At 56.3% G+C, this 18492-nt stretch overlaps 1 protein-coding gene across 1 annotated transcript in view; it reads left to right on the top strand.

Moving 5' to 3' along the window:
- Positions 1-18492, top strand: part of LOC137321163 (UDP-glucuronosyltransferase 2A2-like) — a 56270-nt gene that overhangs the window by 18583 nt on the left and 19195 nt on the right. Inside the window, exons 2-3 of the mRNA XM_067983416.1 lie at positions 14276-14424; positions 17020-17151. Of these exons, the coding sequence (XP_067839517.1) occupies positions 14276-14424; positions 17020-17151 (281 nt within the window). The remainder of the gene's footprint in view (positions 1-14275; positions 14425-17019; positions 17152-18492) is intronic.

Here is an 18492-nt window from a genome sequence, read left to right as displayed (position 1 = left end):
CCTTCTCCTCTCCCCTCGACCTTCTCCTCTCCCTTCCGACCTTCCCCTCTCCCCTCAACCTTCCCCTCTCCCCCCGACCTTCCCCTCTCCCCCCCGACCTTCCCCTCTCCCCCCCGACCTTCCCCTCTCCCCCCGACCTTCCCCTCTCCCCCCCGACCTTCCCCTCTCCCCTCGACCTTCCCCTCTCCCCCCGACCTTCCCCTCTCCCCCCCGACCTTCCCCTCTCTCCCCCGACCTTCCCGTCTCCCCCCCGACCTTCCCCTCTCACCCCCGACCTTCCCCTCTCCCCCCCGACCTTCTCTCCCCCCCGACCTTCCCCTCTCCCCCCCGACCTTCTCCTCTCCCCCCCGACCTTCCCCTCTCCCCCCCGACCTTCCCCTCTCCCCCCCGACCTTCCCCTCTCCCCCCCGACCTTCTCCTCTCCCCCCCGACCTTCCCCTCTCCCCCCCGACCTTCCCCTCTCCCCCCCGACCTTCCCCTCTCCCCCCCGACCTTCCCCTCTCCCCCCCGACCTTCCCCTCTCCCCCCCGACATCCCCTCTCCCCCCCGACCTTCCCCTCTCCCCCCGACCTTCTCCTCTCCCCCCCGACCTTCTCCTCTCCCCCCCGACCTTCCCCTCTCCCCCGACCTTCCCCTCTCCCCCCGACCTTCTCCTCTCCCTCCCGACCTTCCTCTCCCCCCCGACCTTCCCCTCTCCCCCCCGACCTTCCCCTCTCCCCCCCGACCTTCCCCTCCCCCCCGACCTTCTCCTCTCCCTCCCGACCTTCCCCTCTCCCCCGACCTTCCCCTCTCCCCCCCGACCTTCCCCTCTCCCTCCCGACCTTCCCCTCTCCCCCCCGACCTTCCCCTCTCCCCCCGACCTTCTCCTCTCCCCCCCGACCTTCCCCTCTCCCCCCCGACCTTCCCCTCTCCCCCCCGACCTTCCCCTCTCCCCCCCGACCTTCCCCTCTCCCCCCCGACCTTCCCCTCTCCCCCCCGACCTTCCCCTCTCCCCCCCGACCTTCCCCTCCCCCCCGACCTTCTCCTCTCCCTCCCGACCTTCCCCTCTCCCCCGACCTTCCCCTCTCCCCCCCGACCTTCCCCTCTCCCTCCCGACCTTCCCCTCTCCCCCCCGTCCTTCCCCTCTCCCCCCGACCTTCTCCTCTCCCCCCCGACCTTCCCCTCTCCCCCCCGACCTTCCCCTCTCCCCCCCGACCTTCCCCTCCCCCCCGACCTTCCCCTCTCCCCCCCGACCTTCTCCTCTCCCTCCTGACTTTCCCCTCTCCCCCCGACCTTCCCCTCTCCCCCCGACCTTCCCCTCTCCCCCCCGACCTTCTCTCCCACCCTACCTTCCGCTCTCCCCCCGACCTTCCCCTCTCCCCCCCGACCTTCCCCTCTCCCCCCCGACCTTCCCCTCTCCCCCCGACCTTCCCCTCTCCCCCCCACCTTCCCCTCTCCCCCGCGACCTTCCCCTCTCCCCCCGACCTTCTCTCCCACCCCACCTTCCGCTCTCCCCCCGACCTTCCCCTCTCCCCCCCGACCTTCCCCTCTCCCCCCGACCTTCACCTCTCCCCCCGACCTTCCCCTCTCCCCCCCACCTTCTCCTCTCCCCCCCGACCTTCCCCTCTCCCCCCCGACCTTCTCCTCTCCCTCCCGACCATCTCCTCTCATCCCGACCTTCCCCTCTCCCCCCCGACCTTCCCCTCTCCCCACCGACCTTCCCCTCTCCCCCCCGACCTTCCCCTCTCCCCCCCGACCTTCCCCTCTCCCCCCCGACCTTCCCCTCTCCCCCCGACCTTCCCCTCTCCCCCCCGACCTTCCCCTCTCCCCCCGACCTTCCCCTCTCCCCCCCGACCTTCTCCTCTCCCCCCGACCTTCCCCTCTCCCCCCCGACCTTCCCCTCTCCCCCCCGACCTTCCCCTCTCCCCCCGACCTTCCCCTCTCCCCCCCGACCTTCCCCTCTCCCCCCCGACCTTCCCCTCTCCCCTCGACCTTCCCCTCTCCCCCCGACCTTCCCCTCTCCCCCCGACCTTCCCCTCTCCCCCCCGACCTTCCCCTCTCCCCCCGACCTTCCCCTCTCCCCCCCGACCTTCCCCTCTCCCCCCCGACCTTCCCCTCTCCCCCCCGACCTTCTCCTCTCCCCCCCGACCTTCCCCTCTCCCCCCGACCTTCCCCTCTCCCCCCGACCTTCCCCTCTCCCCGCGACCTTCTCCTCTCCCCCCCGACCTTCCCCTCTCCCCTCGACCTTCCCCTCTCCCCCCGACCTTCCCCTCTCCCCCCGACCTTCCCCTCTCCCCCCCGACCTTCCCCTCTCCCCTCGACCTTCCCCTCTCCCCCCGAACTTCCCCTCTCCCCCCCGACCTTCTCCTCTCCCCCCCGACCTTCCCCTCTCCCCCCTGACCTTCCCCTCTCCCCCCCGACCTTCCCCTCTCCCCCCCGACCTTCCCCTCTCCCCCCCCGACCTTCCCCTCTCCCCCCCGACCTTCTCCTCTCCCCCCCGACCTTCTTCTCTCCCCCCCGACCTTCCCCTCTCCCCCCCCGACCTTCTCCTCTCCCCCCCGACCTTCCCCTCTCCCCCCGACCTTCTTCTCTTCCCCCCGACCTTCCCCTCTCCCCCCCGACCTTCCCCTCTCCCCCCCGACCTTCCCCTCTCCCCCCGACCTTCCCCTCTCCCCCCCGACCTTCCCCTCTCCCCCCGACCTTCCCCTCTCCCCCCGACCTTCCCCTCTCCCCCCCGACCTTCCCCTCTCCCCCCCGACCTTCCCCTCTCCCCCCCGACCTTCTCCTCTCCCCCCCGACCTTCCCCTCTCCCCCCCGACCTTCCCCTCTCCCCCCCGACCTTCTGCTCTCCCTCCCGACCTTCCCCTCTCCCCCCCGACCTTCTCCTCTACCCCCGAGCTTCTTCTCTCCCCCCCGACCTTCCCCTCTCCCTCCCGACCTTCCCCTCTCCCCCCCGACCTTCTCCTCTCCCCCCCGACCTTCTTCTCTCCCCCCCGACCTTCCCCTCTCCCCCCCGACCTTCTCCTCTCCCCCCCGACCTTCTTCTCTCCCCCCCGACCTTCTCCTCTCCCCCCGACCTTCTTCTCTCCCCCCCGACCTTCCCCTCTCCCTCCCGACCTTCCCCTCTCCCCCCCGACCTTCTCCTCTCCCCCCCGACCTTCCCCTCTCCCCTCGACCTTCCCCTCTCCCCCCGACCTTCCCCTCTCCCCCCCGACCTTCCCCTCTCACCCCCGACCTTCCCCTCTCCCCTCGACCTTCCCCTCTCCCCCCGACCTTCCCCTCTCCCCCCGACCTTCCCCTCTCCCTCCGATCTTCCCCTCTCCCCCCCGACCTTCCCCTCTCTCCCCCGACCTTCCCCTCTCCCCCCCGACCTTCCCCTCTCCCCCCCGACCTTCCCCTCTCCCCCCCGACCTTCACCTCTCCCCCCCGACCTTCCCCTCTCCCCCCCGACCTTCTCCTCTCCCCCCCGACCTTCCCCTCTCCCCCCCGACCTTCCCCTCTCCCCCCCGACCTTCTCCTCTCCCCCCCGACCTTCCCCTCTCCCCCCCGACCTTCCCCTCTCCCCCCCGACCTTCCCCTCTCCCCCCCGACCATCCCCTCTCCCCCCCGACCTTCCCCTCTCCCCCCGACCTTCTCCTCTCCCCCCCGACCTTCTCCTCTCCCCCCCGACCTTCCCCTCTCCCCCGACCTTCCCCTCTCCCCCCCGACCTTCCCCTCTCCCCCGACCTTCTCCTCTCCCCCCCGACCTTCCCCTCTCCCCCCCGACCTTCCCCTCCCCCCCGACCTTCCCCTCTCCCTCCCGACCTTCCCCTCCCCCCCGACCTTCCCCTCTCCACCCCGACCTTCCCCTCTCCCCCCCGACCTTCCCCTCTCCCTCCCGACCTTCCTCTCCCCCCCGACCTTCCCCTCTCCCCCCCGACCTTCCCCTCCCCCCCGACCTTCTCCTCTCCCTCCCGACCTTCCCCTCTCCCCCGACCTTCCCCTCTCCCCCCCGACCTTCCCCTCTCCCTCCCGACCTTCCCCTCTCCCCCCCGACCTTCCCCTCTCCCCCCGACCTTCTCCTCTCCCCCCCGACCTTCTCCTCTCCCCCCGACCTTCCCCTCTCCCCCCCGACCTTCCCCTCTCCCCCCCGACCTTCCCCTCCCCCCCGACCTTCCCCTCTCCCCCCCGACCTTCTCCTCTCCCCCCCGACCTTCCCCTCTCCCCCCCGACCTTCCCCTCTCCCCCCCGACCTTCCCCTCTCCCCCCCGACCTTCTCCTCTCCCTCCCGACCTTCTCCTCTCCCTCCTGACTTTCCCCTCTCCCCCCGACCTTCCCCTCTCCCCCCGACCTTCCCCCCTCCCCCCGACCTTCTCTGCCACCCCACTTTCCGCTCTCCCCCCGACCTTCCCCTCTCCCCCCCGACCTTCCCCTCTCCCCCCCGACCTTCTCTCCCACCCCACCTTCCGCTCTCCCCCCGACCTTCCCCTCTCCCCCCCGACCTTCCCCTCTCCCCCCCGACCTTCCCCTCTCCCCCCGACCTTCACCTCTCCCCCCGACCTTCCCCTCTCCCCCCGACCTTCCCCTCTCCCCCCCGACCTTCCCCTCTCCCCCCGACCTTCCCCTCTCCCTCCCGACCATCTCCTCTCATCCCGACCTTCCCCTCTCCCCCCCGACCTTCCCCTCTCCCCCCCGACCTTCCCCTCTCCCCCCGACCTTCCCCTCTCCCCCCGACCTTCCCCTCTCCCCCCGACCTTCTCCTCTCCCCCCCGACCTTCCCCTCTCCCCCCGACCTTCCCCTCTCCCCCCGACCTTCTCCTCTCCCCCCCGACCTTCCCCTCTCCCCCCGACCTTCCCCTCACCCCCCGACCTTCCCCTCTCCCCCCCGACCTTCTCCTCTCATCCCGACCTTCCCCTCTCCCCCCCGACCTTCCCCTCTCCCCCCCGACCTTCACCTCTCCCCCCCGACCTTCCCCTCTCCCCCCCGACCTTCACCTCTCCCCCCGACCTTCCCCTCTCCCCCCCGACCTTCCGCTCTCCCCCCCGACCTTCCCCTCTCCCCCCCGACCTTCTCCTCTCCCCCCCGACCTTACCCTCTCCCCCCCGACATTCTCCTCTCCCCTCGACCTTCTCCTCTCCCTTCCGACCTTCCCCTCTCCCCCCCGACCTTCCCCTCTCCCCCCCGACCTTCCCCTCTCCCCCCGACCTTCCCCTCTCCCCCCCAACCTTCCCCTCTCCCCCCCGACCTTCCCCTCTCCCCCCCGACCTTCCCCTCTCCCCCCCGACCTTCCCCTCTCCCCCCCGACCTTCCTCTCTCCCCCCGACCTTCCCCTCTCCCCCCGACCTTCTCCTCTCCCCCCCGACCTTCCCCTCTCCCCCCGACCTTCTCCTCTCCCCTCGACCTTCCCCTCTCCCCCCCGAACTTCCCCTCTCCCCCCGACCTTCCCCTCTCCCCCCCGACCTTCTCCTCTCCCCCCCGACCTTCCCCTCTCCCCCCCGACCTTCCCCTCTCCCCCCCGACCTTTTCCTCTCCCCCCGACCTTCTTCTCTCCCCCCCGACCTTCCCCTCTCCCCCCCGACCTTCCCCTCTCCCCCCCGACCTTCCCCTCTCCCCCCCGACCTTCCCCTCTCCCCCCCGACCTTCCCCTCTCCCCCCCGACCTTCTCCTCTCCCCCCCGACTTTCCCCTCTCCCCCCCGACCTTCTCCTCTCCCCCCCGACCTTCCCCTCTCCCCCCCGACCTTCCCCTCTCCCCCCCGACCTTCCCCTCTCCCCCCCGACCTTCTCCTCTCCCTCCCGACCTTCCCCTCTCCCCCCCGACCTTCCCCTCTCCCCCCGACCTTCCCCTCTCCCCCCGACCTTCCCCTCTCCCCCCCGACCTTCCCCTCTCCCCTCGGCCTTCCCCTCTCCCCCCGACCTTCCCCTCTCCCCCCGACCTTCCCCTCTCCCCTCGACCTTCCCCTCTCCCCCCGACCTTCCCCTCTCCCCCCCTCTCCCCCCCGACCTTCCCCTCTCCCCTCGACCTTCCCCTCTCCCCCCGACCTTCCCCTCTCCCCCCCGACCTTCTCCTCTCCCCCCCGACCTTCCCCTCTCCCCCCCGACCTTCCCCTCTCCCCCCCGACCTTCCCCTCTCCCCCCGACCTTCCCCTCTCCCCCCCTCTCCCCCCCGACCTTCCCCTCTCCCCTCGACCTTCCCCTCTCCCCCCGACCTTCCCCTCTCCCCCCCGACCTTCTCCTCTCCCCCCCGACCTTCCCCTCTCCCCCCCGACCTTCCCCTCTCCCCCCCGACCTTCCCCTCTCCCCCCCGACCTTCCCCTCTCCCCCCCGACCTTCTCCTCTCCCCCCCGACCTTCTTCTCTCCCCCCCGACCTTCCCCTCTCCCCCCCGACCTTCCCCTCTCCCCCCGACCTTCCCCTCTCCCCCCCGACCTTCCCCTCTCCCCCCCGACCTTCCCCTCTCCCCCCCGACCTTCTCCTCTCCCCCCCGACCTTCCCCTCTCCCCCCCGACCTTCTCCTCTCCCCCCGACCTTCCCCTCTCCCCCCGACCTTCTTCTCTCCCCCCCGACCTTCCCCTCTCCCCCCCGACCTTCTCCTCTCCCCCCGACCTTCCCCTCTCCCCCCCGACCATCTTCTCTCCCCCCCGACCTTCCCCTCTCCCCCCCGACCTTCTTCTCTCCCCCCCGACCTTCCCCTCTCCCCCCCGACCTTCTCCTCTCCCCCCCGACCTTCCCCTCTCCCCCCGACCTTCTTCTCTCCCCCCCGACCTTCCCCTCTCCCCCCCGACCTTCTCCTCTCCCCCCCGACCTTCCCCTCTCCCCCCGACCTTCTTCTCTCCCCCCCGACCTTCTCCTCTCCCCCCCGACCTTCCCCTCTCCCCCCGACCTTCTTCTCTCCCCCCCGACCTTCTCCTCTCCCCCCCGACCTTCCCCTCTCCCCTCGACCTTCCCCTCTCCCTCCCGACCTTCTCCTCTCCCCCCCGACCTTCCCCCTCCCCCCCGACCTTCCCCTCTCCCCCCGACCTTCCCCTCTCCCCCCCGACCTTCCCCTCTCCCTCCCGACCTTCCGCTCTCCCACCGGCCTTCCCCTCTCCCCCCCGACCTTCCCCTCTCCCTCCCGACCTTCCACTCTCCCCCCTGACCTTCCCCCTCCCCCCCGACCTTCCCCCTCCCCCCGACCTTCCCCTCTCCCTCCCGACCTTCTCCTCTCCCCCCCGACCTTCCCCTCTCCCCCCCGACCTTCCCCTCTCCCCCCCGACCTTCTCCTCTCCCCCCCGACCTTCCCCTCTCCCCCCGACCTTCCCCTCTCCCTCCCGACCTTCTCCTCTCCCCCCCGACCTTCCCCTCTCCCCCCCGACCTTCCCCTCTCCCTCCCGACCTGCTCCTCTCCCCCCCGACCTTCCCCTCTCCCCCCCGACCTTCCCCTCTCCCCCCCGACCTTCTCCTCTCCACCCCGACCTTCCCCTCTCCCCCCCGACCTTCCCCTCTCCCCCCCGACCTTCTCCTCTCCCCCCCGACCTTCCACTCTCCCCCCTGACCTTCCCGCTCCCCCCCGACCTTCCCCTCTCCCCCCGACCTTCCCCTCTCCCCCCCGACCTTCCCCTCTCCCCCCGACCTTCCCCTCTCCCCCCGACCTTCCCCTCTCCCTCCCGCCCTTCTCCTCTCCCCCCCGACCTTCTCCTCTCCCCCCCGACCTTCCCCTCTCCCCCCGACCTTCCCCTCTCCCCCCCGACCTTCTCCTCTCCCTCCCGACCTTCCCCTCTCCCCCCGACCTTCTCCTCTCCCCCCCGACCTTCCCCTCTCCCCCACCCCCCTCCAATCTTCCGTTCCAGTGCCGGATGACGTCTCGCTCTCTCTCTTTCTTTCCCCCCCCTCGTGTTTCAGCTTTACAGTTAAAGAGCCCAATGCACCTCAATGAGGTATTAAGGCACTTTACCTGTGACAGATGAAGTAATGGTAACCATTTTTAACTTATTTGGGCGGCTTGCCCACTGCTTCTGATTTACGCCTGGCGAAAGCGTGAAGGGCCGGATAAGGGAAAAAGAAACTAAATAAAGTACATCAAAAACCATGGAAGGAAGTTAAAACACAAAATGAACCTACCTTTGCACCCAGCTCCGAAGTCCGATGTCTCCCTCTCTGATCTCCCCCTCTTCACCCCCCCCGATCTTCCCCATTCCTCCCGATGTCCCCTCTTCACCCCCTGATCTCCCCCTCCTCCTCCCCCCCCGGATCTCCCCCTCCTCCCCCCTCCCCCCCCGGATCTCCCCCTCCTCCCCCGCGTCCCCCCCCCAGTATCCTATTCCAGCGCCGGATGACGTCTCCCTCTCTCTCTCTCTCCCCCACCCCTCGCGTTGCAGCTCCTGACGGCAGCCAATGTGTCAATCAGGCTGGTTGCCGGGCGCGAAACCTGGAGAGGACGTTAATCATCAGCAATCAACAAGTTTTGTTCATGCGCGTGGCAAACCCGCATGAACAAAACTTACCGTTTCCAACGCCAACCCACCACCATTGCAAAACGAGCCCCTGCTGTCTGGCCCTGTACATTTTTGTGGTGATCTCCAGCTGTGAAGCTGGGAATCCCCTTCATCTTAACTCTGAGATTCTCCCTCGGGTCTGCATTGGAAAGGCTCTGTGGACAAATCCCAGCTCCTCCTTGCTAGGTACCTGTTACTATGTCAGAGTTTTCCGACAAGATGACATTTACTGAGAGATATCAAAATGCCCGTTACTTGCTCACGTATGATCTGGTGAGCATGTGGTTCTGGCATGACTAGGACGCCTATTACAGTGAAGCTTTGGATGAGTTTGGACAGTTTTGGGGGGTGGGGGCTGGAATTGGTTCTCACGGCCGTCGGTTCTGCCTCCAACTGATCTGATTGGTTATGACAACCTCCAGTTGTGCCATGTGATTGATTTCAATTGACAACATCCAATCCTAGTGAGAAAAAAAGCTGACTTTTCTTGTAAAACACTGATACACAGGTTGAAAAGCTTTCAGCTAAAACAGCTGGCACTTAGCGTGTATGAATCAGCTTCAGTATGGGGTACGGAGGGCAGAAATCAGCCAGAATTCTCACTCCTGATTGTTACGTAGTGACACTTTGCAGGATAGAACCATACATGCCAACCATCCACGTGTTCTATAGAACGTCTATATTTCAGACTCAGTAAAGATTCAAACTCTTGTGTTTCACAGAAGTGAACTGAGCTGGGTCACCGCAGCTCAGTTGAAAAGGCATGAGTTGTCACATCAGGTGGCTCCTGAGCTTGGCAGGACAGATTGAAGTCAAGACGGAAATTCAATTTGCTCTGGGGTGCAGCTTTTTGTGGATTACTGGTGTATAATTACCACAGCCCTGGCAGGATTCATTAAAGGAGGGTGTCTATCATTAGTTGAAATTAGATGATTAAGTTGAATGGCAGTGTTTGAATTTTAGTTTCATAGAATCTTACAGCACAGAAGGAGGCCATTTAGGGCATCGTGCCTATGCCAGCTGTTTGAAAGAGCTATAAAATTAATCCCACTCCCCTGCTCTTTCCTCATAGCCCTGCAAATTTCTCTGCTTCAAGTATTTGTCCAATTCCTTTATGAAAGTCACTATTGAACCTGTTTCCAGCATCCTTTCAGTCAGTGCATTCCAGATCATACCGGCTCGCTACGTTAAAAAAAAACCTGTCCTCATCTCCCCCAAGTTCTTTTGTCAATTATCTTAAATCTGTGTCCTCTGGTTACCGATCCTCCTGCCAGTGGAAACAGTTCCTCCTCATTATACTCTTATCAAAACCCTTCATAATTTTGAACATCTCTATTAAATTTTCCCTTAACCTCCTCTGCTCTAAGGAGAACAATCCCAACTTCTAGTTTAATTTGAATTTGGCGTAAAGACTGCAATATCTCTAATCCTACAGCACTGAAGAATTGTTTTCTCATCTTCTTTGACTTTGGGAGGGAATTGTTAGCTTGTTTGTCTATTTCTTGTTTGTCTATTTCTTGTTTTAGCGTTGGAATCATTTGCTGAGTAATCAAATCAAGGCTGATTTTAGTTTCCATGGAATCTGGATGGGTAATACCTAAAACATTTTAATGACACATATAGTAGAAATTCCTTTGTCTGATATTGATCTATTTTAAAATAGCAGACAGGAATTTTATCCAAGTGCATTAAATAATTCATTAAAAGTAGTGCACAAAGGAATTTCTAACTTAATGTCAACGTTTTAGGTAATCTGAGAGGCTCTTTTCCTCACATTACAGCAGGAATTGTCCAATATTGTTGAGAATGAGTTCAGTTAGGAGACACCTAGAACATTCCTTGTGATCAAATAGCGTGTGATAATTGTTGGCGGTTCTCAAATCATCATCTCACGTGTGACACTTGAGCTAGGACCTGGCCGAGGGCACAACATAACGGACAGACTCTGACTAAGCAATTTGCTCCTTTCCCCAGTTACATATCCGTTTTTACACACACCATCTGTACCCAGAGATGTTAAGTACAAATCCTAGGTAGGTTGCAAGGACCTGTGTTTCAGATTCTGTGCAATGGGTTGCAGAGCTGTGTTTCTACTGCAGAGAATTGTTGGTGGGAACCAATGATGGTGCGTGCTAACATTTTAGAAACATGGAAAATAGGAGCAGGAGTAGGCCATTCGGCCCTTCAAGCCTGCTCCGTCATTCAATATGATCGTGGCTGATTCTCAATCTCAATACCATATTCCCCTCTCTCCCCATACCCCTTGATGCCTTTTGTGTCTAGAAATCTATCCAGCTCCTTCTTAAATATATTCAGTGACTTGGCCTCCACAGCGTTCTGTGGTGGAGAATTCCACAGGTTCACCACCCTCTGAGTGAAGAAATTTCTCCTCATCTCAGTCCTAAATGTCCTACCCTGTATCCTGAGACTGTGACCCCTCGTTCTGGACCCCCCAGCCAGGGGAAACATCCTCCCTGCATCCAGTCTGTCTAGCCCTGTCAGAATTTTATACGTTTCAATGAAATCCCCTCTCATTCTTCTAAACTCTAGTGAATACCGGCTTAGTCGACCCAATCTCTCCTCATACGACAGTCCTGCCATCCCAGGAATCAGTCTGGTGAACCTTCACTGCACTCTATCTATGGCAAGTATATCCTTTCTTAAGTAAGGAGATTAAAACTGCACACAATACTCCAGGTGTGGTGTCACCAAGGCCCTGTATAACTGCAGTAAGACATCCATGCTCTTGTACTCAAATCCTCTTGCAATGAAGGCCAACATACCATTTGCCTTCCTCACTGCTTGCTGCACCTGCATGTCTGCTTTCAGTGACTGGTGTGCAAGGACACCCAGGTCCCTTTGTACATCAACATTCCCCAATCTATCACCATTTAAATAATACTCTGCCTTTCTGTTTTTCCTTTTGAAGTGGATAACCTCACATTTATCCACATTATACTGCATCTGCTATGTATTTGCCCACTCACTCAACTTGTCTAAATCGCCTTGAAGCCTCTTTGCATCCTCCTCACAACTTACCATCCCACCTAGTTTTGTGTCATCAACAAACTTGGAAATATTACATTTGGTCCCCTCATCCAAATCATTGATATATATTGTGAATAGCTGTGGACCAAGCACTGATCCCTGCGGTACCCCACTAGTCACCGCCTGCCACCCCGAAAAAGACCCATTTATTCCTACTCTCTGTTTCCTGTCTGTTAACCTATTTTCAATCCATGCCAGTATATTATCACCAATCCCATGAGTTTTAGTTTTGCACACTAACCCCTTATGTGGGACTTTATCAAAGGCCTTCTGAAAATCCAAATACACCACATCCACTGGTTCTCCCTTATCTATTCTACCAGTTACATCCTCAAAAAACTCCAGTAGTTTTCTCTAACACAATTTCCCTTTCATAAATTCATGTTGACTTTTTCTAAGTGTCCTGTTATCACATCCTTTATAATAAATTCTAGCATTTTCCCTACGACTGATGTTAGGCTAACGGGTCTGTAGTTCCCTGTTTTCTCTCCCCCTCCTTTTGTAAATAGTGGGGTTACATTTGCCGCCTTCCAATCTGCAGGAACTGTTCCATAGAACCATAGAAAAGATAGAGCACAGAAGGGGGCCATTTGGCCCATCGTGTCCATGCCGGCTCGAAGAACAACCAGGTGCCCATTCTAATCCCACCTTCCAGCACCCGGTCCGTAGCCCTGCAGCTTACAGCACTTTAGGTGCAGGTCCAGGTACTTTTTAAAAAGAGTTGAGGGTCCCTGCCTCTACCACCAATTCGGGCAGCGAATTCCATACACCCACCACCCTCTGGGTAAAAAAGTTTTTCTTCATGTCCCCTCTAATCTTTCCGCCAATCAGCTTAAATCTATGTCCTCTAGTTTTTGAACTCTCTGCTAGGGGAAACAAGTACTTCATGTCTACTCTATCTAGGCCCCTAATAATTTTGTACACCTCAATCAAGTCTCCCCTCAGCCTCCTCTGCTCCAAGGAAAACAACCCCAGCCTATCCAATCTCTCCTCGTAGCTGCAATTTTCAAGCCCTGGCAACATTCTTGTAAATCTTCTCTGCACTCTCACCAGAGCAATTATGTCCTTCCTGTGATGTGACGACCAGAACTGTGCACAATACTCCAGCTGTGGCCTTACCAGTGTTTTATACAGTTCCATCATTACATCCCTGCTTTTGTATTCTATACCTCGGCTAATAACGGATAGCATTCCGTATGCCTTCTTCACAACCTTATCTACCTGTACTGCCACCTTCAGGGACCTGTGCACATGCACTCCAAGGTCTCTCACTTCCTCTACCCCTCTCAATATATTCCCGTTTACTGTGTATTCCCTTTTACTGTTTGCCCTCCCTAAGTGCATTACCTCACACTTCTCCGGGTTGAACTCCATTTGCCACTTTTCCGCCCACTCCACCAACCCATTGATATCATCTTGGAGTCTACAGCTATCCTCTTCACTATCAACTACATGGCCAATTTTTGTGTCGTCTGCAAATTTGCCAATCATGCCCCCTACATTCAAGTCCAAATCATTAATATATACCACAAACAGCAAGGGACTCAACACTGAGTCCTGTGGCACACCATTGGAAACGGATTTCCATTTGCAAAGACATCCATTGACTTTTACTCTTTGTTTCCTGTTACTGAGCCAATTTTGGATCCAATTCACCACATTTCCCTGTATCCCATGGGCTTTTACCTTTCTGACCAGTCTGCCATGTGGGACCTTGTCAAATGCCTTACTAAAATTCATGTAGACAACATCACAGCCAAACGTATTTAATAAAGCTCCTACCGCACTTTTGCATACATGGCTTTAGAACTCAGTGGGCATCATGAGAAATGAAACACACCCACCACGAGCAAGAGAGGGAAAAAGAAATTACATCAGAAAAGAACAGCTCCGATGTTCAAAGCAATTTACCTTCCAGCACATTGTGAAGCAAGATCACCTTCCATAGAGGGATGGTGAAAATTCCATTTACACTCATAATACAAACCGTATGTTTATCCAATCAGTCAACCCCTGATCTTACAATCCTTTGGTGCACAAAAATTCTTTTGTGTTTTACAAACAGACGGAAAAACTGCATCGCAATGAAACCAAGATGCAATTCGAAGCATCTTACCGACATGCTGCAGAATGCCACCAAACACACACCAACATATCCTCTGCTGAGGTGGCGCAATCACAGCGGGCGGGGGACTCGGCCACTCGGCCAAGCGCTGGCCCTCGTGCTGCTCCACCTGATCAAGCTGGCACATTGGGAGAGGGGGTGGGGGCTGGTCGGACCCAGATAGCACAATGGCACCGTGCTCACACCAACCCCTCCTAATCGAGCATGAATATACACTTTATAATTTGAAAGGTTATAGGAGACTGATTTCATATTGGACAAGCTAAACTATTTTGAAGAGCTCTTTGCTCCCCCCTCCTGCTTGGAGAGATTTGGAGTCGACCGTCAATGGGTCATTCCAAACCGGAGTTGGTGGGCGGGGTGGGGGGGGGCGGCCCATAGTTTGAAAAACACTGCCTTAGTGAATGTGTTTCAGACTTGATCACAACAGATCCTTCCACAGGGTTTCCAACTTAACCTGCCGTTGTAATTATTATATAGTAGTAGAGTATCTGATTTAGCAATTAATATCATTGTGGATCATATAGGATAAGGATAAAATAGCTGGACTGAATTAATCTTACTGCAGATAACGTTACTAATATTGTGCGGGGGGGGGGAGTTGACTCTGAAAAATGTCACACTCACATTTGTTTACTATAATTCCTTATTGTTCTGCTTCTGCTTACAAAGGTGAACCAACAACATTCTGTGAAATAATGGGCAAGGCTGACATTTGGCTGATTCGAACGTATTGGGATTTTGAATTTCCCCGCCCGCTTCTGCCCAATTTCATATTTGTAGGAGGACTTCACTGTCGACCAGCAAATCCCCTGCCTCCGGTAAGACTGAAGAAACAGTGGAATCTACAATTCATCACCGTACCAAACAAACAGAACTATAATAATAGATAAATGAATGCAGTGCCTCTGTGGGGTGATTTCATAAGGTGTAATTGGACACTGGTCTTCCAGGATTCTGCCTGCACTGTGTAATTTGATACACTCAGGGTTGAGGCACACTATTCAAATCACCTCCTTCTTAAAGAGACACTACCTTCTTGAAAAAGATTTTGGGGATTTTTTTTTGAGTGTGGCTGGGACAAGATCCTGTACAGCCATTGACTTCGGTCCCCACCATTGATTCCATCCCACTCCCTGGCCACTCTTTGAGGCATTCTCGGCATCCTATTTGACCCTGAACTGAGCTTCCGACCCCACATCCTCTCCATCACCGTTTATCTATAACCCCAGTGCTTGCTGACCTACATTGGCTCCCGGTCCGGCAACACCTCGATTTAAAAATTCTCATTCTTGTAATCAAATCCCACCATGGCATCGCCCCTCCCTATGCCTGTAACCTCCTCCAGCCCTACATCAATTTGAGATCTCTGCACTCCTCCAATTCTGGCCTCTTGCACATCCCTGATTTTCATCGCTCCACCATTGGTCATGCCCTCAGCTTTGTAGGCCCTAAGCTCTAGAATTCCCTCCCTAAATCTCTCCACCTCTCTCTCTTCCTTTAAGTTGCTCCTTAAACCGACCTCTTTGACCAAGCTTTTGGCCACCTTTCCTAATGTCTCTGTGGCTCGGTGTCAAATTTTGTCTGAAGTGCCTTGGGACATTTTTACCATGTTAAAGGTGCTATATAAAGGTAAGTTGTTGTTATTATACTGTTTATGGTAGTTAGTTTTCTCTTTCTAGGTCCCACTAGGCCTACTCCTCAACTGTTAATAGGGCTGGCAGTCTGCTCTTGTTGTCCACAAATGCCCTTTTTGGCTATTACAATACTTGCAGTAGTGACCGTGCAATATTATTGCAATCTGATTTTCCCTTCACCTCCCCCACACCCCATGCTCTCTGCCCAGAGCCTCCTACCCAACATGACTCAGATTTGGAATCGATCAGAATTGGGTTTTAGCCTGCACCCCTGACTTTGTAGTCCTACGCATTACTGTTCCAACACTCTATGTTGCCTGCTGTTTTTCTGCATCATAAGATCAGATGCAAGTGATCTAAGGTGCATTTCAATGAGACTTACATCACCGTATCGTGTTTGTAAGCAAAGAATAAAAGGTTTGTGAAGCACTTTTTTTCCATGAAAAAATATGGTGCCCATTTAAGCCAAGTGTTCTGTTCTCACACCCTCTCTGAACTCATTCCTGTCTCAATCACCTAACTTTCAGGGAAGGTTGGAGAAAAGACACTTGGAGGAGAGAAAGACACCGTAATAAGTCAATAACATGACGAGGGGTTCAGACGACATCAAGATGTCAAGTACAGTGCCACTTATATTATTCTTTATTATGTGATCTTTTCACTTTTGCATCTTTATGGCAGCTGTGTCCTGCTTGAAACTGACAGGCTCCTGTGATTTTTTTTTTGTGTTTTAGGCCCCCCTTTTATAAGTAGGGGGGTTAGGGTGTGTTCATGTGCAGAAAACCAAAAAACCCCAAATAAGTGTCAAATTATAATTCTATTATCTCGGCCCAGGGTCCACTCCAGTCTCTGCGGTGCCCACCGGTCGCGGAAAGCCTCAAGCATACCAGCAGACACCGCGTGCTCCCTCTCCAGGGCCACCCGGGCGTGGAGAATTCTGCGGAAGAGAGACAGACAGTCGGAGCGACTGCCCCCACGGGCCGCGTCTAACCTGGACCTGTGGATAGCCACCTTGGGCAGGCCCAGGAGCAGGCCCATGAGGACGTCCGCCGACCTGTCCGCCTCACCGGGCGGCCAAAGATCAAGAGCGTGGGATTGAAGTGCAGCCAGAACTTGAGGAGCAGCCCCCTTAAATAGTCAAACAGGGGCTGCAGCCTCCCACACCCTGTGAATAAATGAAAAGGCTCCTGTGATTGAACCAAGTAGCCTGAACTGAAATATCTTGTGGTGTTTTATTTCAATGTATGTTACATGGCAATGGTACATTCCATGCATGTTATAAAGGTGTGTCGCTGAAAGGGAGGAGGTAACTCTTGGGCCAAGTGGTGGCACCTCACTAGTTCACAGATATTATACTTGGTGCTTTTTAAAATTATTTTTAAAGTAATCCCAAATGTCAGCAGAGGCTGAGTTTAATAAAAAGAGAGAGAAATGACTTGATGACGGAATGGGCGCACTGACATCGTCAATGGCAAGCTGATGTGCTCAGAGGATCCAGCTCACTGGCGTGTGGTCCAGGCATGGGGCAGTGATTGGTCTTTGTACGTCCGACCTCATTTTTGGCGGGAGATCAGGGATGTGGCGTCAGGTAGCGGAGCACCAGCAGAATTGTTCCCCATCCAATTTTCCTCCCTTGCCTGCCCTGTGCTCTCTAGAGGATGGTTTACCGTAATCCTGTTTAAGAAATGACCACCTTGAATATAATTTGAAAATCAATACAAACTCCATTCTAGATTTATAAGAAACCTCTGTGTGATGCAACATCTGTTTGTTTTACAGGAAATGGAAGAATTTGTCCAGAGTTCTGGGGAGCATGGCATTGTGGTGTTTTCTCTGGGTGCGACGGTTAAGAACCTTACAGCTGAGAAAGCTAATCTGATTGCTGAAGCACTGGGACAGATTCCACAAAAGGTTTGTCTTGCTTTACAAACCATTATATATGCATTTGCATCTGGTCTTGCAAAAATGAGGATAAGACAGAGAAAATGAGACCAGGATCAAAGGCCAAGTTCAGCATTGGGGACGAAAACCTTTACAGGTCACATACGAACATACGAATTAAGAGCAGGATTAGGCCATTCGGCCCCTCGAGTATGCTCTGCCATTTATAACATCATGGCTGATCTAATTGTGACCTCAATCGTACTTTCCCGTCTACCTACTATAACCTTTGACTCCCTTGTTAATCAGGAATCTATCTAACTCAGCCTTAAAAATATTCAATGACCCTGCCTCCACCGCTCTCTGGGGAAGGGAGTTCCACAGTCTCACGACCCTCTGAGAGAAAAAAAATTCTCCTCTTCTCCGTCTTAAATGGGAAACCCCTTAGTTTTAAACTGTGGCCCCTAGTTCTAGTCACTCCCACAAGGGGAAACGTCTCCTCAGCATCTACCCCTTCAAGTCCCCTCAGGATCTTATATGTTTCAAAAAAATCACCTCTCATTCTTCTAAACTCCAATGTATACAGGCCCAACTTGTCCAACCTTTCCTCATAAGATAACCCCCTCATCCCAGGAATCAGTCGATTGAACCTTCTCTGAACCACCTCTAAAGCAATTATGTCCTTTCTTAAATAAGGAGACCAAAACTGCACACAGTATTCTAGATGTGGTCTCACCAATGCCCTGTACAACTGTAGCAAAACATTTCTACTTTTATATTCCATTCCCCTTGCAATAAATGACTACATTCCATTTGCCTTCCTAATCACTTGCTATACTGCACACTAACTTTTTGTAATTCATGTACTAGGACACCCAGATCCCTCTGTACCTCAGAGTTCTGCAATCTCTCTCCATTTAAATAATATACTGCTTTTCTATTCCTCCTGCCAAGGTGGACAAGTTCACATTTTCCCCATATTATGCTCCATCTGCCAAATTTTTGCCCACTCACTTAATCTATCTATATCCCTTTGCAGACTCCTTATGTCATCTTCACAACCTACTTTCCTACCTACCTTTGTGTCATCAGCAAATTTAGCAACCATACATTCCGTCCCTTCATCCAAGTCATTGATATAGATTGTAAATAGTTGAGGCCCAAGCACTGATCCCTGTGGCACTCCACTTGTTACATCTTGCCAACCTGAAAATGACCCATTTATGCCTACTCTCTGTTTCTCGTTAGCTAACCAATCCTTTATCCATGCTAATATGTTTCCCCCTACACCATGAGCTCTTATTTTGTGTAGTAGCCTTCTGGAAATCCAAGTACACCACATCCACAGGATCCCCTTTATCCACGTTGCTT

Source organism: Heptranchias perlo, chromosome 4 (assembly GCF_035084215.1).
Source record: "Heptranchias perlo isolate sHepPer1 chromosome 4, sHepPer1.hap1, whole genome shotgun sequence".
NCBI classification, from domain to species: Eukaryota; Metazoa; Chordata; class Chondrichthyes; order Hexanchiformes; family Hexanchidae; genus Heptranchias; species Heptranchias perlo.
The sequence above is the reverse complement of the archived record's forward strand: the minus strand, read 5'-3'. Positions and strand labels throughout refer to the sequence as shown.